At 36.7% G+C, this 24,943-nt stretch overlaps 1 protein-coding gene across 1 annotated transcript; it reads left to right on the top strand.

Annotated features, from left to right (window-relative positions):
• The first annotated feature begins 1,118 nt into the window (after positions 1-1,118).
• LOC149248424 (microtubule-associated protein 70-1-like) lies at positions 1,119-23,360 on the top strand. The gene is made up of 11 exons (XM_089458422.1): positions 1,119-2,308; positions 3,789-3,874; positions 3,977-4,042; positions 4,199-4,369; positions 4,480-4,650; positions 4,804-4,959; positions 5,094-5,240; positions 5,352-5,423; positions 5,524-6,081; positions 6,213-6,400; positions 22,767-23,360. The coding sequence occupies exons 1-11, from the start codon at positions 2,053-2,055 to the stop codon at positions 22,783-22,785; spliced, it is 1,890 nt and encodes a 629-aa protein (XP_089314548.1). The 5' UTR covers positions 1,119-2,052; the 3' UTR covers positions 22,786-23,360.
• The last annotated feature ends 1,583 nt before the right edge of the window (positions 23,361-24,943 follow it).

Genomic DNA, 24,943 nt, shown 5'->3' with positions numbered 1-24,943 from the left:
ATTGAAGTGTCCTCTATATAACAATTCACTGATATTTTATTAAATCATTGATTTGATTGGCCAACTCTAATGTTTATCATGCTCTTTTTTTGTTCATCATTAACTTGTCAATGTCTCATTCAACTCTTCATCCTTGGTCACGACTTTTCATTTTTCTTCAACATGTTGTATTTGTGCATCACACCATTATTTTCCTACCACATCGCTCTTCACACTCCTTATCACATTATTGCACACTGCAATGTCCGTTTACACATCCATCCATATACAAATAATAGAAAACCAAAACTTACTCATGGGGCAACAATGTACAAATAATGCTTCGAAAACAAGATTACATATACAATAGTATTGTTAGCGCTTTTCTTCTTACTTGGTTTTTTGTCAACTCAACAACACTCCCTCCATGTTTGCATGGATCAAGCAATCTAACTCTAATATCTCTCATGTTATTTATTCTCATTCACTGGCTTCTCAACAACTTATTTGACTCTTCATCCCTTGTCACGACCTTTCATTTTCTTCAACACAATCCCTCCTCTTTGACTTCCCAACTACCTATCTAGCTCTTCATCTTTTGTTACTATCTTTTATTTTTCTTCAGTACTATCTATATCTCTTATAACTTTCAATCCCAACTCTTTGACTTCCCAACCACCTATCTAATTCTTCATCTTTTATTTTCCTTCAATACTATCTATATCTCATATAACTTTATTATATTGCTCTTTCCCTATTACACCACTTTGTATTCTCACATTGCATTCATAGTGGGTATTGATTTGTATTCTCACATTGCATTGTCACATTCAGAGTGGGTATGCATTTTTTTGCATACCCTATTTTTAATAAGTAATTTAAATATGTTATGATTTAGATCTATTTTATGAACTTAACACTTGCAAATTTCATTATATTGGAATTTCCTCTTTCAAACCCTGCCTTGGGACTCATACTTAGACCTTCCTTGGATACTCTTGCATCAATTCGTGAACCCTCGCGCACATAGGATACTCCTTTCTCGTAGAATAAATCGCAATTGAGAGCAGGTTCGAGTCCGGCTTTTCGAATCTCTCTAATCCCACGTTGATTAATTTAATTTTTCGGGTGGAGTGGCGCAGTGGTAAAATGGCAGAGTTACAGCGCGGTGCTAAGGGATGAAAGTGAAACAAGGTGGCCGGTAAAACTTGGCTGGCCCAACTTACCAAGCACGCGTCTGACATTGGCCCTCCCTCTCACCAAAGAATTCAGACAAGCGAGTTCATACGAACCGTTATGTTAAGACAAAATATATTACATTAAGCTAACAGTCTGACTGTCACTCGACACCTGTTTAGATTCAGAGTAAACCGGAACATAATAGAAAGGAACAGCGTCGAGGACGACGGGAAACAGAGCGCAAAGGCTTCTGCTGGAACTTTAAGATCCGGGAGCTTGACGGCCGGAGGCTCAAAATAAGGTAATGTCGTTATTTTTTTGAAGAAATTTATGGGTCAAATCCCTTGAAGCGGCTGTAATTTTGCTGAAATGCGAAAATTGCCGTGATTTCGAGCATTTAATGGTAGAAGCCGTACATTTTGAGCTGTTGATGGGGAAGGGGATCGTTTCGAGCCTTTTAATGGTGTAAGCTGGTGATTTGGAGGGAGAAAACTGGCGATTCTGAGCTATTCGACGGTGAAAACTGAATATTTCGAGTCTTTTGGGGAAAGACTTGTCCCAGAAGCTGTCGCGGAGCCGAATGAATCTATGAACGGTTTAAATAGTGTCCGAAGCCTTTTATTTTGTGAATTTGCGGAAAATAGCTGTTTCTTTTGGAAACTAGCCAGGGTTTGATCTTGATTTTTAGTTGTGTAATACTGAAGACTGATCCCGGAACGCTTGGCGGAGGCAAATGAGGCTTTGAACGGTCTGAACGGGTCCTTGTGGTTGCTGGTTCGGTTAACCTTGTAAAGCTGGAGATAACAGGTAAATTTGTGGCCAGAGTTTGATGAGATTGGGGCTTGAAGTTTCTAGGTTTTGGATGTGAGCGACCAAGATCCTGAAGCAGCCCTCATGGAGGACTTTTACAGTCGCCCGGGGGAAGAAGACCTCTTGAGGGACTCGAATGTAAATGCTAAGCAATGTGGACCGGAACTGGCTTCCTTGGGGTCTTCGCTGACGCCTTCAGCGTCTTTTAGAACGGATGTCAAGGGGAGCAAGAAGAAAAACCCAATAAGGCCCAGTCTGGAGGGGGATGACGTCTTTCATTATTTACATGGCTCTGATCCAGTTAAGGTTGAGCTTAACCGGCTTGAAAATGAAGTGAGAGGTACGATTTGTGCCATAACTGTAAAATGGAGAAATATATTTATTTTTGTTTCTGGTTTTTGGTGAGAACTTGCGGTCCTGATATCTTATTAAAGCTTCGAGGCTGCAATATCTCTGTTTTTCCCTTGTCCCGTATTCAAACAAAGGAATCGAGTTCTTAACGTAGCCTTTCTTCAAACTTTATTTTTCGATTTCATTATTAACCACTAATAATTTTTTCACACATTTCGTGAAAGCTAACTTTTCATTTAGCCATCATGTTTTGCATTTCAAAGACACACCAAGAAAGAGATTCTCGCCATGAAAGACTTTGATGCTTATTTTTTTCGTGACATGTCTCTAATGCACTTATTGCATCCGTTAAAATTACTGAAGGGGATCGGTTTATGAAATTGTTGTGAAAATTATTAAATTTCATTCATCATGATAACTGCAACATATGTTTTTTTTCTTAATAATTTTTGAATTTTTTTTGGTATGTTTTCTGTCTGATGAAATGATTTGTCTTCTGTCTCATAAAATGGCTTGTCAGGGACAATGTGGCTGTTTTGATGCTAACTGGTTTGATCCTTTAAACATAAAACGTTTTGCTCACATATTTGTATCTTATCTTCGATAAATTGGCTTTTTAAGGGAACTGGTTTTTACTATGATCAGCATTTTTTTGGTCAAATGTGTGGTACAAAGGACATCCTTCAACAGGAAATATCTAAATATATATAATGTAGTTTTCTTATTTTGTTGATTCCTGAGTTGTGACATCATCAATTTAAATGACCGGCATGCCAGGTAGACTCTAAGTTCAAAGCTCATTGTGGTTTGCCTTTTTTATTTGTTTGAGTTTGCTATTAGGATTTCTTACAAATTGCCTTTTTCAGAGGTGTTTTGCTTCGGATTCTTGAGACTTCCATATGATATGTTTTTGGCTTGTACAATGTAAAAATAAATGGTCTTCATGAAACAGAATCATTTTGCAGAGTTTTCCAAATCAGCATCTCCCGAAACTTGCAATGGTTAAGACGATTCTCCTCTTCCTCTCAAATATGGCACACCGATGCCCAGGTTTTACAAGTTGGTCTCCAAAACTGGGAGTTGAGTGAGTGTTGTTGAATAAAATGACTCTCAGAGGGAAAATGCGCCTGTTTTAACCAGTTATTTTGTTTTATAATGTGCCTGTTATTTAACCAGTTGTGAAACGTGAATGCTTATGTTTGTGAAATATATTTGTATGTTTTGTGACATCTGAGATGTATATGAGTAATAGGACAAACATAAGGAGATGCAATATATAAGTTTTATTTGAACAATTTATTACGGAAGAGTGAAAACATGTAATTGAACATTTCGCGTGACAGTGTCAACATAATTGGTATCTTTTGGCAAATGACCATGCCATGGCGATTACATACGGAAACTGATAAGGTTTCTTTGTGTTCCATGCTTTTGATATACTTAGACACCATTCTTTTCTTGCTTTTTAGATAAGGATCGTGAATTAGCTGAAGCTCAGGCAGAAATCAAGGCTTTGAGGTTGACAGAGCGCATGAAAGAAAAGGCAGTGGAAGAGGTAATCTCAGGGTCAATAGCACGCTGGTTGTAGATCGCAGATCACTCAGTCCATAACTTTTGCTTTATAGTCTGCTACTTATTTAATGTTGTTATTGTCCAGCTAACGGATGAACTGGCGAAAGTAGATGAAAAGCTGAAGAACTGTGAAGCTTCTCTTGAAAGCAAGGCATGTTTATAGAAACTTCCAAAGGCTTCTAGTTGATTTTATGTTCTGGAAACTTTGCTTGATAGTATGTGCCTTTGCTTGATGGTATTTTCGATTGAATGCTTCCTGTGTTAGACTGGTTTATGAATGATTGATATTGTAAATTCAAATTTACAGAACCTTGAAATCAAGAAAATTAATGATGAGAAGAAAGCAGCATTGGCTGGCCAATTTGCAGCAGAAGCAACTCTTCGAAGGGTCCATGGTGCTCAAAAGGATGATGACATGCCACCTATTGAAGTTATTCTTGCTCCACTTGAAGCAGAACTCAAGCTTGCACGACAAGAGGTATTTTTATATGACAAGATTTCTGCTGTCATTTATATGCATTGGAATTGGCCTATGTTTGCACTTGCTCTTAGTCTTCTAGGGTTTATGAAGGTTCTTGGTTTTGGCAGATTTCAAAATTGCAGGAGGATAACAGGGCTTTGGAAAGACTCACAAAGTCCAAAGAAGCAGCCCTCCTCGATGCAGAGAGGACAGTGCAGTTTGCTCTGGCAAAAGCTTCGATGGTTGATGATTTACAGAATAGGAACCAGGAGTTGATGAAACAGATTGAAATATGCCAGGTTTCCTTTTGCTGATTTGGATTTTAGATTATTGCTTTTAGTTTGATAAAATAATGTTGCTTTGGTGGAGCTCAGGTTTCTTATATGATAAAACATGCTGGGCAGTTGGCTGGTATGGCTTTGTCTTGACAATTGATGTCTATTGTGTTACAGGAGGAGAACAAAATATTGGACAAAATGCATCGGCAAAAGGTTGCAGAAGTTGAGAAGTTATGTCAAACAGTTCGTGAACTAGAGGAGGCTGTCCTTTCAGGCGGGGCTGCTGCCAATGCTGTGCGTGATTATCAGCGGCAAGTGAATGAATTGATTGTAAGTCCTGCCATGCCATGCATTTTGACAATTTTGCTATTAAATGAAAGTTGAAACATTACTTTTTTTTGGTTAAATGACCATTCCAAATGGTTCAATTTGCATGCATATCCATATGTGTTGCATGTTTTCAGGAAGGTAAGAAGACACTTGAGAGAGAACTAGCTCGGGCAAAGATAACGGCAAATCGAGTTGCTTGTGTTGTTGCCAATGAATGGAAGGATGGGAATGACAAAGTCATGCCTGTAAAGCAGTGGCTTGAAGAGCGTCATTTCCTGCAGGTAGTTTGTAGCCTTATATTGTAATGGTTCAAGAATCCTTCAATTTGGACAGGTTTTTCCAGTTGTTATGGTTTTTTCCCTTAAGATTGGTTACTGTGTTTTTGTATGCAGGGTGAAATGCGGCAGCTTCGTGATAAATTAGCCATTGCAGAGCGGACTGCGAAAAGTGAAGCAGCACTCAAAGTAGGAAAGAATAGATTCTCTTCATTGTCTTTTTTATACCTTTACTTGGTTTCCAACCTATATCTTTGGTCATTGTTGCTAAACAAGCCTGTGCTTGCAGGAGAAGTTTCAACTACGGTTGAAAGTAGTTGAAGAAGGAATAAGAGGATCACCAAATGGTGCTATTCGACCATCCTCCTCCGATGGACGAAGCATTAGCAATGGTCCTTCTCGCCGCCAATCAATTGGTGGTGCAGAGATTGCATCAAGAGTCATGCCAAATGGTTTTGGTCCAAGGAGATCTTCACTTTCTCAAATGAGGTCTTCACTATCCAGTAATGCCAGTACAGTTTTAAAGAGTGCAAAGGGAACATCTAGGTCATTTGATGGTGGAAGATCATTTGATGGTGGGAGATCAATAGAACGCAACAAGACATTTACAAATGGACTCAGTGAGAACCGCACAACTAACAAAAGTAATGGGATATCCAGAAATGCCGAATCACATGATGCTGGGAAAGAGAATTCAGATAGCAAACCACCTGAATTTGCAGAAGTTGGGCCTGATGATTCTGTTTCAGGTGTGTTGTATGACATGCTACAAAAGGAGGTGATAGCCTTGAGAAAAGCTGCCAATGAAAAGGATCAAAGTCTTAAAGACAAGGATGATGCAATTGAGGTACATTCATTTTCAATCAATAGGTTACACTGTTTATCACTTCCGACCATTCCTTTCGCTCCGATATGTGAAGCATACATGAAGACTCACATTAACACTATTGAAATAAATTACTTAAATTGTTCATTCAGATGCTAGCTAAGAAAGTGGATACTTTGACAAAAGCAATGGAGGTGGAGGCAAAGAAAATGCGCAGAGAAGTAGCTGCCATGGAGAAAGAGGTAGCTTCAATGAGGATTGATAAGGAGCATGATCAAAGAGCAAGACGATTGAGTAGTTCGAGGGGAACTGTAAATAGCTCTCAGCTTTCCTCTGGAAGGTATGGACTTGCATAATTTTGTAAGATTATTGCCCAAATGTTATGCTGCTTTTTTAGAGCCTTTTGCAGAAGGGTAATTTTGTTTTTGGGACTAACCATATTTTTAATCTGATATATAGAGATTTGATCTTCTGTCTTTAATTGAAGTTTCTTCTTTAACATGTAAAAATAAATATCAAATTTGTAATGTTTTCCCTTAAGTTCCTTGTAGATACTTCTAGTAGATTGCATGTTCATGTTAATAGAAACTCAGAATTTTAACATAGAGATACAGTTATTTTTTACTGAATAGCCAATTATCCATAGAACCTTTTGAATTTCAGAGGTTTTGCATTTCACCTCCAGTTCAAAGTGTCTTTTCTGGTATTGTTTACTCCCAAGTTGTTGTTGACTCTTTTGAAAGTTGTTGCCTTTGCTTCATGGAACACAATCAAAAGTTTGGTATTCACCAATAGACTGCCATTATTTGACTATCCTATCCATGCCAATTCTTGATCATTTCTGGCTATGAATTATCTTATTCTGATTGTCATTGGCGATCAAATAACAATTACACTTATCTGGCTGGCAGCATGGGGGTCATCTTACTGGTTATGGTTCTATATGTTTATTCATTGAAAAACACTTTGTTGCATATCACAGCATCAAATGATCTATGTTCAACTGTGATTTAGCATCAAAATTTGTTTACAATTGCAGAACAATAACAAATGGTGCCAAAGGTTTGGTACTTGACACATAGACTCGCTTGTCACATAAGTTGAGAGTTTTCAAACTGGAAGTTTGTCCTCCTTTTACAAATAAAAAGGGAAAATGGGCAGAAAGTGATAGCTATATAATAACATTACAGATTATGGTTGACATTCTGATTTATAGAGGCTACTATTGGTGCATAATGATATTGTTATTTGGGTGTTTATGTGAGTCTATTTTGTACATTAATACTAAATTGTTCCTCAAAATGATTTATAGCTCAATATAATTGACCTGAGCAAATCCTAGTTTAAAATTTAAATATCTATATTCTATAGGTTGTCAACTTTCAACTAGATGGCACCACACATTATAGTGAAATTAGTTAATTACAGCAATTTTTTTTTTTTTTTTTTCTTAATTTTTTTTTTTCCACAAGAACTCTGCTTGATTTTGAATTAGAGAAGTTTGCTGCCAAATCTTATAGTAGTCTAATACAAAAAAACAGGTAAGAAGGCCATAGCAAGCGATGAAAAATACTGTTGTTTATCCAATTATTTTGATTGGACCCTATCCTAATCCATATGAGTAGTCCTGGCAGGGACACTATTCTAGTCCATATGAGTAGTCCTGGCAGGTATACCGCCTTATGAACTGGAATAGAAATATTGCCACGAGAAAAAACATTATGACGATTAAGATTGATAAGAAAAACTGGAAAATCTCTCCATTTGGGCCCACCCATGTATCCATTCCTGTGTCTTCACTGCGCATGGTTACTGCTGTTTGGTATGTAGGATTCATAGCTCCTACAGTGTCTTTCATAACCAGGTCAGGAGTTCATGGAACTAGAGTCCCAGAGAAACCATTGCAAGTAGGGTCTCCAGTGGACAGAAGCCAGAGGAGGAAGGGGATGAATTGCCTTGTGTGGAATCTGCAAATACCCCACTACTCTGTTAACCGAAGATTTCAGTTCTCCAAGCTGAGCATCTAATTCATAGATAATGCCTATGAGAAAATTGCGAAGGTAGAGAATTCCTTCTCAGCTTCTCTCAATTCCAACAGTTGAGTTGCTGTCTCCATGGCCCAGTCATCATGAAACTCCACTCTCTGCCCCTAACTTGTGTACACATTCCTCTTGCCATTGAACCTATCTGATGGTGGAATTTGACACCCTGCATTGAGCCTATAGAAGGCTGTGTTGGACCTTGTGTAGGCCATACAAAAAATAGCATAAATGATGACAGTGATAGTGGTCCATAGTGACGGGGGAGAGGAGACAAGTATCAGACCGACAGAGGTATCTTTGAGAATTTACCGAGAATTATACTAGGCAGGACTTCCCTGAACCCTGTCACCACTATGATATAGCAGCCATGACCAAGCATGGATAATACAGTATAAACCATGACTGAAAATACCACAATATAATAAACAACAAATCCTTCCAAAAACCTCTCCATATTAAATCTGCATTCAATTGTCTTCACACCTGGAGTACCATTCTGGACATCACAAGCCAGAGAGGTGATGGTATAGTATAATGTGTGCTGGAGTATTGTGACTGCCTGTCATTTCCAAGGTACATGGCTGGCATCAGAATTTGGAAAGTCCTTATCGTAGATGCAGGTATTATGGGAAGGTTTTTAAGGTTATTATCACCTCATTAACCTTTACAAAGCCAATCTCTAGTTGCATTGCTATGTTGGCTTGGAGATCCTCTAATGCATTCTGAATTTGTAAAAGGTAATTTTTTCAATGTAAGTCTTGACTTAAAGAAATGATCCTTTGTGTCAACCATGACAAGCTAAGATCTTGTAAAGGCACTGTCGATAAAAATATCTGATGATGGAGTCACCAATAACTGTTACCTTGCCAATGCCTTTCTCATTGAGTATGCTAAGGCCTTGATAAACTGCTAAAACCTCTGCTTTGTTGTTAGATGCTATCTGTGATACCCATGCATACTTTAATTCTTTCTGTTTGAGGTTAAAAATCTCATAATCAGAGAATACAGACCATCTACAATAATATCAAAAGAAGGCATTAACATATAGTGGTGGTGGAGCTGTGGAGGAAATAAGTAATCCCAGCCAATGCAAAGACAGATACAGAGTAATAGAATGTTTAAACCAGACATATGCTTTCAACATGGATAATGTTTACAGTGCTTTTCCCTTTTTAGTTTGTTTTCCGTGCTCAATGATCAATGCAGGCATTAATGGCAATAGATTCACTTGCAATCTTTATTTTTATATTTTTTTACTTTTAAGTACACAAACAGTGTGACCCATGGTAAATTTGTTGTGTTTCATCTTATAATAGATTTCTCTCCCCCAATGATATGTTGGTTTCTGTGTATATTATTTCATGCATGTTTGTGTTATTCTCTATTCTTTTTTCTTGGTTGAACTTTGCTACTTATGTTGTAGAGCAATACACAATGAAAAGACTGTTGCAACATAATATTTTAGGAACCTTACCTGCTATCTGTATCATTGAAACCGATGTGAGCTTTTTGTCTACTTGAAAGTATGTTTCTACCATAGTTTTAAAACTAGGGTGGTCTGACTCGGACTCAGCCTGGTTGACTGAGCCATACTCGTGCTCGGACCGACTAGGTCGATTATCCGGCTTGGCGGCCATTCCTTTACCGAACCGGCCGAATTGGTCACCGCACTGGCCGGTTCGGTAATGGACCAGCCGGACCAGTTGATCCTTACTTAAACCTGCCAATCTCGGCTGCGGGAAAAAAAGGCGGGCTAGGCAGACTTGAAATCAATTTTTTTTTGTTGTTTAAACTATTTCAGCCCCTCTACTGCTCTTACACGTCAATAAAGGTGACCCAACCCTCTCATATTTTCTCACAGCTAGCTCATTGCATTTGTGTGAGCATTTGTGAGTAGTTGTAGTTGGTTTTTGGAGCAGCATTGAGGAGGTTCTTGGGTGATTTTTGGAGTAGCATTAAGGAGTTGGTTTTTGGAGCAGCATTGGTTATGTGTTTTAGTTTTGATCTCTATATATTACATGTATTGGATAGTGCTTTGGGTGCCATTTTGATATAATAGATATATTCATGAGCATACGTTGATCAAGTGTTGTCTTCTCTCTATTATTCTAATGCTTTGAGTTTGGAATCATGAATGGAAATCTTTAAAAATATGTTTTTTTTTATTAAAAATTAAATATTTAATGTAATTTTTACAAACACTGAGTCATTGGAACCAACTAGATTGAGTCGATACTGAGTCGGAGTTGACCATTAGCTGGTTTCGAGTGTGAGTCCGAGTTTGAAAACATTGGTTTCTACAAGTCCAAGGATGATTTTGGAAAGTTTGGATATGGTTGGACCAATCGATTGGGGATTTATCGTGTATGTCGCATTTGCTTGTCATGATGAAATAAGATCCCTTTTGGATTCATTTCTAAGTAGTCTTCTGTGTTTAGTGGGGATAGCATGTTTGAGGATTGAATTCTTAGCTCTAAGGCTTTATAGCATGAAAATGTGTTTTTGTTCTTGAGTAATGACAAAAGTAATTTCTAGTGGATATGTTATTAAACTTACAAGAGTAAGTAGTGGTGCCATATAGGTTGCATGATGATCAATACGGGTTCTCTCTTCCTGATTGGACAATTGCCGACATTGTTGCATTATAAATATGACAATTTTCTTACCTCAAACTTTTTCTCTGTTTTGGCATGCTTGTGTTCTTGTCGCAATTAAGGAAAACTTTAGGATTTGTACGATTTGGTCTGTTGGTTTTTGCATTGATGGTGTGTGTTGATTTGTGGTAGCATCGGATGTGCTTTAGCCACAAAAATTGGTGGAGAGGTGAAGGCACATACGATCTCCAAGACTCAGAAATCGTTTGGGGAAATTCTGTTCGGTATATTTTGCAGGTATTGCCTTTTGGGAATACCTGCAAAATATCAATTGGCTCTCAAGCTTCTAATGAGCAACAAATACACAGTGAGTGAAGGGTTGATAACTTGCCCAACATCTATGCTCTTCTGCATCAGCAACTTTGTGGGCAGTCTTCTTCCCCCAGCTCTTCCTTCAAACAACATTCTATTATGAGCTTTCCTCATTCGACCTCAAATGCTAGGAGAGATGGATCTAGCAGATCATGACATACAAGCATCACTTACTTTCCAATTCTCGGTAAGCATCACTTACTAAACTTAGGAAAATTAAAATATTAATGGATATTAATATAACACTGGGTGAGAATGTTCTAAATGACATGGATCAAGCCAAATCTAATCTTAGCCATTGATTAGAGACTTAATCTCGGCTGTTGAAGACTAGACAGGAAAAGTATAAGAGGAGGCTTGAGGGTCAGTTGGAGGTACACCAAATTGATGAGTCAGTGCGATTTTCTAGAGTGAGGTTATTTTTGAGAGAATCAAGCAAGTGATCTGTTGCAGTGAGGGGCAGTTCTGCACGAGGCCGAGAATACATAGCAGAGAGGCAGAGATAGTGCTAGAGAGACAACACAGAGCTTGGAGAGGTTGACGCAGAGCTGGAAGCTACGTAGAGTTTGAAGAGGCCATCGTGGGGGACGCAAAGGGTCTGAGGGTTGACGCAGAGAGCCAAGGGGTTGACGGAGAGGCTTCAATAGTTGTGCAGAGGCTAGCAGAGCTGACGAAGGGCCAAGAGGCAGCGCCGAGAGATTTTCGTGGGGCAGACTGAGTGTTGGTGAGCTGAGAGGGTGACACAGTCCCTATTAGAGTGACACGTAGCAGTGAAAACTGCCATAGTTGTTGTGGGATCGTTCATCCTTTGATTAATCAGCCGTAATATTTGTCTTCGAGAAGAGGTACTGTTGCCGAGGGCATTCTCTGTTGGGTGAGCAATTTCTGGCACCATAGTTGTATTCATAAACTACATAATAATAAAACCCTCATATTTGCTGCACCGGTTTTCCCGCATTGGGTTTTTCTGGGGACGATTGTCCAAAAATAACAGTGTCCCTTGTGTGTTTGTCTTAGTTATTTCAATCGCTGATCTGTACATGAGTTAAGGGTGCATTTGTGTTTATTTTCAGTATTTCTATTTATAAATAACTTGTTAATGAAAAGAACAAGTAGGAGAAAATAAACCAGATAATGCAGTAAGGATTTCTAACATGCCAGACTTAGAAATTTCAACAGTGTGTTAATGCTACAGAGTTCATCCAACTATATAAAAATTGTTAGTGGGAAATAGAAGGGATTAATTGGACAATGTTGATCCTCTAGCGATGCTAGGATATGGGCACCTAATAAGAGTTGGGCATATGCCACATATGTTTTAACCTTGAATCTTGCCAATTTCTAGTCAAATTCTCAATCAACATCCAGAAAAATACATCTTGATAGACTTTCCTGAACCAAAGGTCATAGCTATGTTTGATATATAATTGCAACCTACCTATCAATTTTTAAGCAGTCACTGTTGATTTAGCCATGCTAGAACATGGACACCTAATAAGAGGGGCATATGTTTGGATCTTGTATCTTGCCAATTAAAAGTCAAAATCACAATCAACCTTTTGCAAATTATATCTTGATAGACTTTCTCTTCAAATGCCATAACTATTTCTTCCCGATGAATGCATTTCTTCCCAATGAACATATCAATAGACTTTTCACGACATGGGCACCTAATAAGAGTTGGGCATATGCCACATATGTTTTAACCTTGAATCTTGCCAATTTCTAGTCAAATTCTCAATCAACATCCAGAAAAATACATCTTGATAGACTTTCCTGAACCAAAGGTCATAGCTATGTTTGATATATAATTGCAACCTACCTATCAATTTTTAAGCAGTCACTGTTGATTTAGCCATGCTAGAACATGGACACCTAATAAGAGGGGCATATGTTTGGATCTTGTATCTTGCCAATTAAAAGTCAAAATCACAATCAACCTTTTGCAAATTATATCTTGATAGACTTTCTCTTCAAATGCCATAACTATTTCTTCCCGATGAATGCATTTCTTCCCAATGAACATATCAATAGACTTTTCACATCCAAACTGTTTCTACCCTATATGTGCATCAGACTTTCCAATATTTATAATATTTAAATTGAACATCTTTTCATAGGATGGAACTGGAATAGATACCTCATGCACTTTGTTACCCTTAAAGATATTTCCTGCGTGAAGTGTTCAATAGCTTAAACATGGGCTATATCCATGTCTAGCTGTCATTACCAATCATAATGTGCTCATTTTTACAATTTTTCCCAATGGGCCTCAGCCAAACCTTGTGTGATCTAATTTTAGAAACACATTTAAGGTTTCTGACATAATGTTAGGGATGGCATCATATATGTGGGCTAAAATAGAGCTTAAGATAGCATGCCTTAATAGCGAAATTTCAAAACACATTATATAGAAACATATTCTGTAGGGATTGCATAAGCTTTTCTAGATACTGCCTGATGACCATCAAACTCAACCATTTTCTGGTCGCCGAGTCTCTGAGCCTTTACTTTGTTGTAACTTTTTGGATTATGTTCCATGGCCAATAAACAGATCTATAGCAAACTTAAGCTGATCTGCCGTTAAATCTGCCGGAATTGAGGTTAAAGCCAAAATGATGCTGGTAGAACACCAGCAGTTTTGTTTGAACCTTTGGGTAATTAAAGCATGATAGACATCATGTCAAAAGCAAGACTAAACAGCGTGCTTCCATGAAAAAAATTCGTTCCCTAGCTTTCTTTGCAATTTTTTTTTTTCACAAAGACGTTCCAAACACAATTTTTTTCAAAGAAACAAATTTTTTTGAGTGGGGCAGCCTAATATTCAGGCATATGGCCCTAGTATTGATATGCAATTCATGGTAATGTTAAATTCTTAAAGTAAAAGTGACATTCTCCTTTTACTTAAATTTTTAACATTACCATGAAATGATTCAGGATGTTTGATAGTGGTTTCAATCTCATTGGATTTCATATGGGGAAAGTAGAATTTTAGATCTCACTCAAAATCCAACAGACTCATCAGTTTTTCAGGATTTTGGGGGGATTGCAATGTTGACATTGGATTTTGTCATGTATTAGGGTATGGAACTCATATTTAATTAAGAGCACCAAGCCCTCTATGTACCTTGATGTTAGTGACATTGGTTGTCAAACTCCTTTATCATGTGACCCTACTAAAAATGTACCCATCACTCGAATAAAACCTTGACTTGACTTGCTATGTTTTTTCTATCTTGTTTTAATGCTTAGAGGGTGATATTAATGACAAAGATCCCAAGATAGACAATGATTTTGATGATATGTAGGTATTTGTTGTTGCATGATTTTTTTGGATGCTAGAGGCCATCTAGAGCCTATTTGTTGATGTATTTTTGGTCAGAAATGGATTTCACTCGATGCTATTTTGGTTATGTGCACCGTTTAATGCTATATAAATGAGAACTCGTAATTTGTAGACATGTGGTTGATGAAGATTATAACTACTAGATGAATGCTGTTATATGGTTTAATCCATGTTTTTGTTTTTTGTTTTTTAATCACTAATTCATCATTCTACATGCTTTAATTAACATATATGCATCAAAATACATAAAAATATATATTATATAAAAGTCGCTCCCAAAATCGCTTTTGTCCCAGGAGTTTTTGAAAATGTCGCTCCCCACTCCCACTCCTGCTTCCCGCTTCTGTTCCTGCTCCCAAGCAGCCATGGGATACGTAAATATGCACAATAGGACTAAAAAGCAATGGAAGGTGCCTATGCTTTCTTTTGAGCAGAGCAAATTTTTTCAAATGCTTACTCCAAAGTTCTAGGGATCACTACCATTCGTATGCTTACTCCAAAGTTCTAGGGATCACTACCACTCCATTCTCAAAGGTGACAAGCTGTCTTCTGCCTAGTTATATAGGTTTTTTAAGCAGCAAGTCTTTGCATATGCTTACTTTTAAGTCCTAGGGATCACTACCATCCCATTCTGTAAGGAAACCCATCTATTAGACTATTTGACTTGCCACAATGCCCAAAGTCATTCGATCAATTTGATTTGCTTTGTCCAAAGTTTGACTTTTATCAAACTAACTTTCTGGTAGAATATTTGTCCATTGAATCTCTGTAATCATCTAAATAAGGCAAACACCTGACTTCACTTTGTAACAAATTTAGTCAGAAAATTTCTAGATTAAAAATGGTATTTCACATTTTTGGAACTAAGGTATCTGGAGACTATGGTTTGCCTGCCTTGTTACAAGTTTGTTAAGATAAACTGTAAGCAGAAAACGCGTTTACACCTTTTTAGATCCGTGGCATCTAGAAATGACCTTTTGAGCCCTAGTGTGCCTTGTTATGTTAATGCTCTTAATGCTGTTTTCTTAAAGATGGCCTTGTAGGACAGGAAATGGAATCGTGCAGCCAACTTAATTTTTAGTTTGTTCTAATTTGGTTCAGATTTATTAGCTTTAGGAACTTTTCCCTACTTGTTATACCCCAACATGCTGATGCACCCTTTAGTAGTACTGGCATATCGTCTATTTGAGGACATCTCTTCCTACATTGTCCTGGAAACATGAATTCGGAACACTTTGTTGTATATGTAGCAAAAGTACTTTTCTCCCCCTTGGATGACACATTCCAAATACCTGTTACAGAAATGATCACATTCTTCATTTGGCAACTGTAGGATTTTTTTCTTGCTTTAGTTTTGGTATGTTTTCCTGATGGATATGACATGTGAAACAGTTCTGGTTTTTATATGATTTAGATTTTTGTTTTATGTTTAGCATTTTGTGCACTTAAAACTTAAGTTACCAGGTATGCACTTACTCCTGGATATTTCCATATCTGTGCCCTTGCTCGATATGTTTGGGATACATAGGAGAAATCCCATGTGCATGCTTAAAACTTAAAAGAAAAATAATTAAAGCATAAAATTAAAATGTAAGATATAAATAAGAATCCGATGCCTCAGTTCAGACCACTATACAAATTCAAGCTGCAATCCACATCAATTATATGCAACCTATTTTAATGGCAGAAGGCAATTTTCTTGTTGATTTTTGTTTTTTGGCTGAGTCGATGGAGAATTGATGGAAGATTGTCTTCATTGTTCAGTGATTTAATTCAATCTAGGCTGATTTCTTCAACTTACAGGTATAAAATGCAATGCATATCTATATATACTATATTTTTTATTATATATTTGTAATACCCTGATTTTGATGCTTGAAATCTAGTGATCAGCTTATATATAAATTGTAAATGCATGGTTATAGTGGTAAAGTCAAGCCATTTGAGCTTAATAAATGACCCTATATGTGAATGATGTAAATATGGTCGCATGGAATTTTAGTGTAAAGTTCAAGGGCAAGGTTCAACTATTGAATGGCTAGGCATGCAGATCCACCAAAGGGGAAGAGCAAGGGGGGCCATGGAAAAGAAAGTAAATCCTTTATTGCCAAGTGTCAACCAAGTGTCAACCTATGGACTTCCTTTTTCCACCACGTTCCTTAAATGAAGCACCCACCTCCATTGACTTGTAAAACCAATCATTGAGTACATGTAAGAGGTTGGTGGAGAAGTTTTGTGATGTTGATATTGAAGCATGGGTTGAGTACAATCATCATGGGTAAGTGCAAAGAGTACTTCTTTTCTCTTGTCAGAATGGTTGCAATTTTCCAGTTATCATTTCCCTCAACTGTCTCATTTGTCATTCATTTATTCAATCTCAAGTTCACACTGTAAGCTTCTCACGCTGTGCTCTCTTTGCTAACTATGAATCGATCTGAAAATTGACCAATTCAGTGCCAGGAAGAGGAAATTGCAGACCTAGGGTCAGAGACAGATGGCTTTACATAAGATAAGATAGATAATTTTATTAATGTTCAACAAATAAGCACAAAAAGGTAGGTTGATGGGATTGTTGAGTACATTGATATCAATACAAAGTGGAAATACCAAATTGGCTCCTATAGAAAGCAATATACAAAAAGTAAAAATATCTATCCATTCTAAAGATTGAAAAACCACCTCAACTCCAAGAGCAGGTGGCCATATTGGGAGAGAGATGTACAAAGTAGATAGATCCGAGAATTGGAAAGTAAGTGATGCTTGTATGTCATGATCTGCTAGATCCATCTCTCCTAGCATTTGAGGTCGAATGAGGAAAGCTCATAATAGAATGTTGTTTGAAGGAAGAGCTGGGGGAAGAAGACTGCCCACAAAGTTGCTGATGCGGAAGAGCATAGATGTTGGGCAAGTTATCAACCCTTCACTCACTGTGTATTTGCTGCTCATTAGAAGCTTGAGAGCGAATTGATATTTTGCAGGTATTCCCAAAAGGCAGTCTAAAAATTGGACTTATTTTGCCTACATTGAAGAGCACAGGAAGGGAAGAATATTTTCAAGGGGTTTTTGAGCAGAGAAAGAGAATATCTTCCTTGTGTTGTGTGGGGCAGTGGAAGAGAGTGCCATGGTTGTTTGATGGTTGGATTAGATACTTCCAGTGCTTTGTAGTGAGTAGATTGGCTAAACAGCATTCAAGCAGTGGGCTGGGTTGAGTGACGTAGAAGCATGTAGCTTGGTTCCTTCACCTTGGTGGCCTCATATATCAGCTTGGGAGTGACATTTACTTTGGATGCCTATTGTTGGGTGGAAAATTGCTCGTATGTAGGCAGTTAAAAGACAAGTGTTCCATCTCTGCTGATGAATCTGCAAATTAGTGTTATTTTTTGTTATGGAAATATATGTATTTGTATGTTGTGTGTGTCATTATGGTTAATTATGGACATGACCACTTAGCAACCATGGATTTTTGTTATAAACAATACTTGTTTAATTCTGTTGCATCTTATTATTTTACATTCTGCATTTATTTACTTCATTTTGGGCCTCCCTGAGAGACTGTCTTTTGGGATTATGGAGATATGGTCTTTGAGGGATGGAACTTTGATGCCTTGTTTTGTGGCTACGTATTGTATTCAAATTCTTGAATGGCATTTCAAAAATTGTGTGTTTCATGCTATTTTTTGCATGTATATTATCTCGCATTAGTACTTTTTAATATGTTTAGTAATTCTAATCATGTTGCACCCAATTTTTCAATTTTTCAAAAATTGTTTTATCCATATCGGATTATGTTTTTGATTAATATTGATGCAACTTAGCTTAAAAGTCTTCATTGATGAATACTTTTGAAAAACGTTGTTCTAAATTCTAATTCATTGTAGCGTGTATCAATGTGTGTATGAAAGTTTCTGTCTTGTTGAAGTAACTTGGATCACTGAAATAATCGGTTGGCTGAATTTGTAGTCCATTCTATTAAAGATCCATATTACTTTTCTTTAAACCTGGACTCTATTTTTTTATTGAATAAACTTAATAGGATAATCCTTTGTCAATCATCCATTTTGAGAGCTATAATATTTGTTTTTTTTTCAATTTTTTCCCAGCATTATTAAAGTTCCATTTATTTTAGTGGAAAGGCATAGTACAAGCCGGGAAAACATTCCAAAATCTTAATATATAGCATATATGGAAAAAATATATAAATATAACTAAAATATATAGAAACTTCGGAAAAATTGCAAAATAAAATAACAAAAGAGTGCTTTTATTAAAAAAATGAAATAATTAAGAATGATTATTTATTCGAGGTAAAAAATAAAGAGGAAGATATTAAAAATAACTAAAAATTGAATCAGGATTGAGTAGATTGAGAATGCATAATGGGAAGTTACTTGGTTTGGATGGGTTATCATATCTACAAGGCCATGTGGGACACAATTGGGGGATGACTTCTGTTGTTTTGCTACATTAAGGCTTTTTTGATGGGGACATTGACCAAGTCCCTATTTAGGGACCTATCAAGCTTATTCCAAAATGCGTAGTCAATGATTCCATTGGTGGGCAGCGACCTATTACTTTGTCCATCATTGCCTACAAGGTCAAAGTGGTGGCTCTTACTGTCCAAAATGTAGCTAGGAAAGTGGTTTTATAGGAGCAGAGAGGATTTGTCCAAGAGTGGTTTATTTTGGATATATTGATTTGATGAGTATATGGAGTGGGCCAAATTTTGGTCAATAAGCGCTCTACTTGAATATAGAATTGGACAAGGCCTATGCTTGGATTGGCTCGTACTTCATCACAGAGATGCTGAGATGCTTGGGGTTTGGGCCACATTGTGTAGCTATGGTAAACAATATTTTCTAATGCTTCGTTGTTTGTTTCAGTCAATAATTGTCTCTCCTTTTTGATTTTGTTGTATCAGTCCATTTGATGCAGGATGCCCTTTAGCTCCTTTGTACATGTTGACTGTTGATACTTCTGGCTTGATGTTGCTTGCATTCATGGGCATGCTTTTGGTGTCTCTTTGTGATGGCTTGGAGATGATTAACAGTCATTTTGCTGATACCTCTTTTCTTTTATTTCATGCTGACGAGGAGTCCATTACTGGTGTGAGGGATTACTTAGATCTCTTTTGTGTGGCTGTATGCATTGGATTGGATGACCCACTCATATGGAATAGCTGATGCGACCTTTATAGTGAAACTCTAAAAAGATTAGGAATAACTCGTGTGACCTTTATAGTGAAACAGGACAGTGGACGCAATCTAAGAAGAGAGCGAGAACTTGTACAATTTGTACCGTACAAGCCATAGAAGCTGGAAGTCTTCCTCTTATATTGTTCAGGCCACAGACTCATTACTAATAAATACAAAAACATTCGTGATTATAATTCTTTTTTAGATATTTTATACCATGAAGACCAACATAAAGTATGAAATTTATTGACCGAGTTCAATCACAGAGATGGACTCTTAAAACCAATGTTGCATTAATCGTTATCGGGATAATATCGACGCGAGGAAAAATCGGAAAAAATTGTAATTATCTGGAAATAATCGGGAAAAAATCGTTTGGTACAAAAATATTCATTTTTTTAATATATAAACCATCTACAACATAAAATAAATACATTGACACATAAATACGATAAAAGAACTAATAAATAAGATATTTAATATCATTTCTAGTGCTAAAATCACACATAACATTGAATCATGTCCTGAATAGTAAGTCCTGACTCTTGAGTCCCAACTCAGCCTCAATATCAACAAAAAAAATAATAATGTATGTCATCATGTCATAATGTCATATACAATAAAATGAAGAAAATAACTAAAGTCTAATCCTATTGATTTCCTATGCCCCTCTTGCGAGAAAATGACACAACTTTCCCTTTCCCTCTAGATGTAGACGCTGGTGCTGGTGGAGTTGGCAGTGGAGTCTGCTATGCTCTAGAAGCTGAAGAACTAGAAGTAGGAGCTATAGGAGGTAGACCACGTCCTCTACTGGTGGCAGGGATAGCCCGGGCAGGTGGTGTCACCTTGAAACATTACAATTTCCCAATCTAGAAATCCTGAAAAACTGATAAGTCTGCTGCATTTTGAATGAAATCTAAAATTCTACTTTCTCCATATGAAATCCAATGAGGCCGGAACCACTGTCAAATATCCTGAGTCATTTCATGGTAATGTTAAAAATTTAAAGAAAAGGATGAAAATCCTTTTACTTTAAATTTTTTTAACATTACCATGAATAGCATATGAATACTAGGGCCTAGACTTGATCATTAAGCTGCCCCACTAAAAAATTATTTGTTTCTTTAAAAAAAAATTGCATTTCAAACATTTAGCATCCCCCTTAAAAAACCAAAAAAAAAAAATTATAAAACCTCGCTGCCGGAGACCCCCACGATAATTTTAATTGTTATCACGATAAATTCGAATTGAAATTATCGCGATAATTTCATAAAAATCGTGCAAAAAAAATTACCCGTGATAAATTCATATAAAAATCGTGATAAAATCGTTTTATTGAAAAAATCGCGATTAAACGATAAAATCGCGATTTTATCGTGATTTTCACAACACTGCTTAAAACCTCATTCTCTTAATGGACATTAAAATGAAACAAATAATAACCAGTCATTAATATCTGTATCAAGGAAATATATATGTATATTACAATAAACAGAAATATTCATTGTCAGCGCAGCTATACCTGTAGTCAATATATCTTGAGCCCAAAACTAGTAACAATGATTAGTGAATTTAAGCTGTTGTTTGCACTTCTGATAATTCCTTGTACGCTTGCTGTTTTTGTGAGAGTTGGGAGAGACTGATTTCGACTTGTTGTCTATTTAAACATGAACACAAGAGCAGGCTTAACTGGATTAAGCTGGATGTCTTCATTTCTTTCAAGTTGATAACTAGGTTATACAAATTGGGCAATATTTATTATAATTTTGCTAGTTTTCTTTCCATTGGTATATTGCGGTGGCATTCATATAATCTCTTTCCTGGAATAAACGTTCTTACAAAAAATTGATTATTCAGTCTTAAGATTCCCTTCAGCTGATAATTCTATCAGTTAACTACTGGAGATGATGCTTTAGATTCCTTTGTTGTTTGATTTCAATTTTTGCATGGTGGCATTCATATAATCTCTTTCCTGGAATAAACGTTCTTACAAAAAATTGATTATTTAGTCTTAAGATTCCCTTCAGCTGATAATTCTATCAGTTAACTACTGGAGATGATGCTTTAGATTCCTTTTTTGTTTGATTTCAATTTTTGCATGGCGCATATCAATATTTCGAGGACTGAATGAGATTATGCATTTAGGTTCATATTGTATCTATTCCTTTTTCCCTAACTCTATATAGTACACTCTTATCTTATCTATGTTAATTTTTGTTTCCATGTAAAAAAGCACCCTACCCTCTATCCTGTAGGGCGAATGTAAGAGATTCTGTAGGCTCAAGGCCATACAAGAAGGCTCAAAGCCAATATATCACTTGCGGGAATTGAACCTGGGTGGGGAGGATAACAATCATTCTTCCCAACCACTTGAGATAAACCCAATTGACTTATCTATGTTATATGATGAGATCAGAACAATTTTATTTTTACCCCATAATGACCATAAATAGGTCGAAGGGACTGCTATGTGCAGGTGCGTCCTATTCAAAACACAAGTGGGAGTGTGAATTCCTATAAAAGCGGAATTTAAGGCTCTTCATTAAAATTTGTGGTCTTGTAGTATACGTATGCATCTGGTTGCATGATATGTACTATTGGAATGATTTAATAGCAACATAACTGAATTATAAAAAGAGCATGAATAACACGCCTGCATATTTTCCACCGGACAATATGAAATATATTGTGCATTAAGCCTTACTGTAATTAATTGTACCACCATTAATATTGACCAAGTACAGATACGTGTTTATTGCTGAAACATTGCCATGGAAGTTAACATAATTCTAAATATAGTAAATGGCTATCCTGTAGGATTTATGGTTACTGGTTTACTAGAGCTGCTAGTAAAAAATTACAATTGTGATCTGACACTACATGGTTACTTGGACTTGTGTTATAAGATAAGAATAGAATAATTTTAATGATGCCCACCCTTTGACCATAAATAGATTCAAGGGACTGCTAGGTACATCAGAGTCAAAACCCAAGGAGTGTGAATCCTCTCTACTATAAAAGCAGATCTAATCCATATTATGTAGCTGATAAATTTTCTTCAAATTTGCTTTGAATACAGGCAAATTATTTTCTAGTGCATTCACATTGACTTATAATGGTGGTATTGAATCTGACTCTTTGCGTGGTTGTTGCCTTGCAGAAGTATGAGACACACTTAAATTGTGCCTGGGTATCAGGAATGCAAGCAAACTCGGCCTAATTTTCCAACGTAATGCCTATGCACAATCATTTTGGACAGACTGAATGTACTGTTCAAAATGATTATCAAGCACGTAGTCACTTGCATGGCAGTACATTACAGTGTCACAGATGAGAATGTGAAGGTGTCTGGTTGAGTAAACTATTAACTAACTATATTGCATGTTTCTGCTTCCCTGTGATGGTGTGACAATTGGCACTACTGGAAAAATCCAAGTACTTGTGGCTTGTGCATACACAGATGATGAATTGAAGGCATGGTATACAAGCTCATGTGTTTACAAAGCAGACTGCTGGCATTAAATTGAGGTGGAAGGTTGAGCTTGCTCACTTTTTGGGTTTATCTTTTGTGCTGCGTTGTCAACTTATCGCTATTGACTAGTCTCTAGGTTTATGTAATATGTTGTGCTACTTGGGTTGAGCCAAGTTCAGATTTTGCATGGGAAGGCAGTGTGTTGACATTTCTAGTATCTGTGAATATTTATTTGTCTATAGGTTATAATCTGATTTCTATTCACTTGATGTGTTTCTAATACTGGCGGCCTTACAGCTTTCCTCACCCTTTCAATTCTTCCCCTGCTCATTTTGGTGTGTAATGCTTGTCGTTTTGGGAGGATTACTAATCTTCCAGATAGATTATTGCCGCGACCATAATTATTCATTTCGGATATATTTACTAAGACTTTGCAACAACACAGGATTCCCAGTCTCTGTTTTGAAAAGAGAATTCTTTCAAGACTTGTATTTGTTCTGTTTTGAACGAAGTTAAACAAGTTGGCTGCAGCTCGGTTTCTGGTTTGTTATATGCATATATTTCGTAATTAGCATATATTGTATACTGGATCTTGTGCATGTGTAGGATCTTGGAGCATTAAATTAATAAATGAAAAGAAAGTCATTTCTTTCTTGTAAGTTACAATATCTGATATGGAAAGCACAGCTGAAGTTGTCACTACTTTGTTTAGATGAAAGACATACGCTTTAGTAATTGTGCTTTTCGGTTCAGGATTTGTGCTTTTCAGTAATGTCTGACCATTAGATGGTATCAGACAGCATTTACATAATGAGTAAATCTGTTCTGGAGTTGGCTAGGAACATGCATCCGATATGCAGGCTTTCTTGTATCTGATTGTTAGCCCAAAACAAAGAAAGTGACAGTCTTTTTGTAAGCCCTTTGAGCAAGTTAAAATTGCTTACAAGCATGGGTGCTATATTTAATAGGTAAACATTTTATAATTCTTCTATTCCTTCCTATGATTAGGATCTTTGACTGTTTTTGTCATCCCAGAGTTGAATCAATGCTCTTAAATAATGCAGGAGGTTATGCCACTATAATTTTGTTTATTATATATTTCAGGTTCTGTTCTTATAAGACAATTTTTCAAACTAGTCTTTGATAAGTTTTGGGTGCTGGGATTCAGTAACACCTGATAGCATTGCAGCTAAAATTAGAATATTTAGGTTCGAACATGGCCACGATGGTCATCTGGGTCATGCTTCCTTTGCTGAAAAGCGGAAGATAAAGCGGAGGTACTATCCATTGTTGTCGCCCTCAAATCTACACTTACATTTCAGTTTGCTTTTTTTGGTATACGTTAATATTTTTGATTAATCAGGGAAAACTGTGAAACCAAAACGCATTAACTCAGAACAAATACTCACTTTAACATGGGGAGAGAGACCTGAACCTTTTGTGCAGAGGAAAGACTTGTCGATTGATTTTTGAGTGATCTACAAACACTCTTCATAATGTAATTACAATATCCTTGGATAATTTCTATGGACTGTAATTGGAGGAGCAAGAGGTTTCCGTGTCTTCAATTTATAGAGCCTTTTAATATTCTTATTAATAACTTTGAATGTTATGTGGAGACTTGAACCCTAAATTTATTGGAATCATGATCAAAATGAAGTTGACCATTGCTAGATTCTTGTGCCTTAGATTAGTGTATACCGGATGAAGTGGTGGATATTGGAAATAAATTATACCTGAGCAAAAGAGCGGACGACCTTATTTGGTTTCTTCAAGCGGCATTTTCACACAAGAAGATGAGCAACATCAACATTCATTGAGAAGTAGCAGAACCGTTTTTTCGTCTATGCAGGTTAAGATTAAAA

This window comes from Pinus tabuliformis, chromosome 7 (genome assembly GCF_031772625.1).
Source record: "Pinus tabuliformis cultivar Carrire ecotype Pingquan chromosome 7, CPIR1, whole genome shotgun sequence".
NCBI classification, from domain to species: Eukaryota; Viridiplantae; Streptophyta; class Pinopsida; order Pinales; family Pinaceae; genus Pinus; species Pinus tabuliformis.
This window is presented reverse-complemented; position numbering and strand designations above follow the sequence as displayed.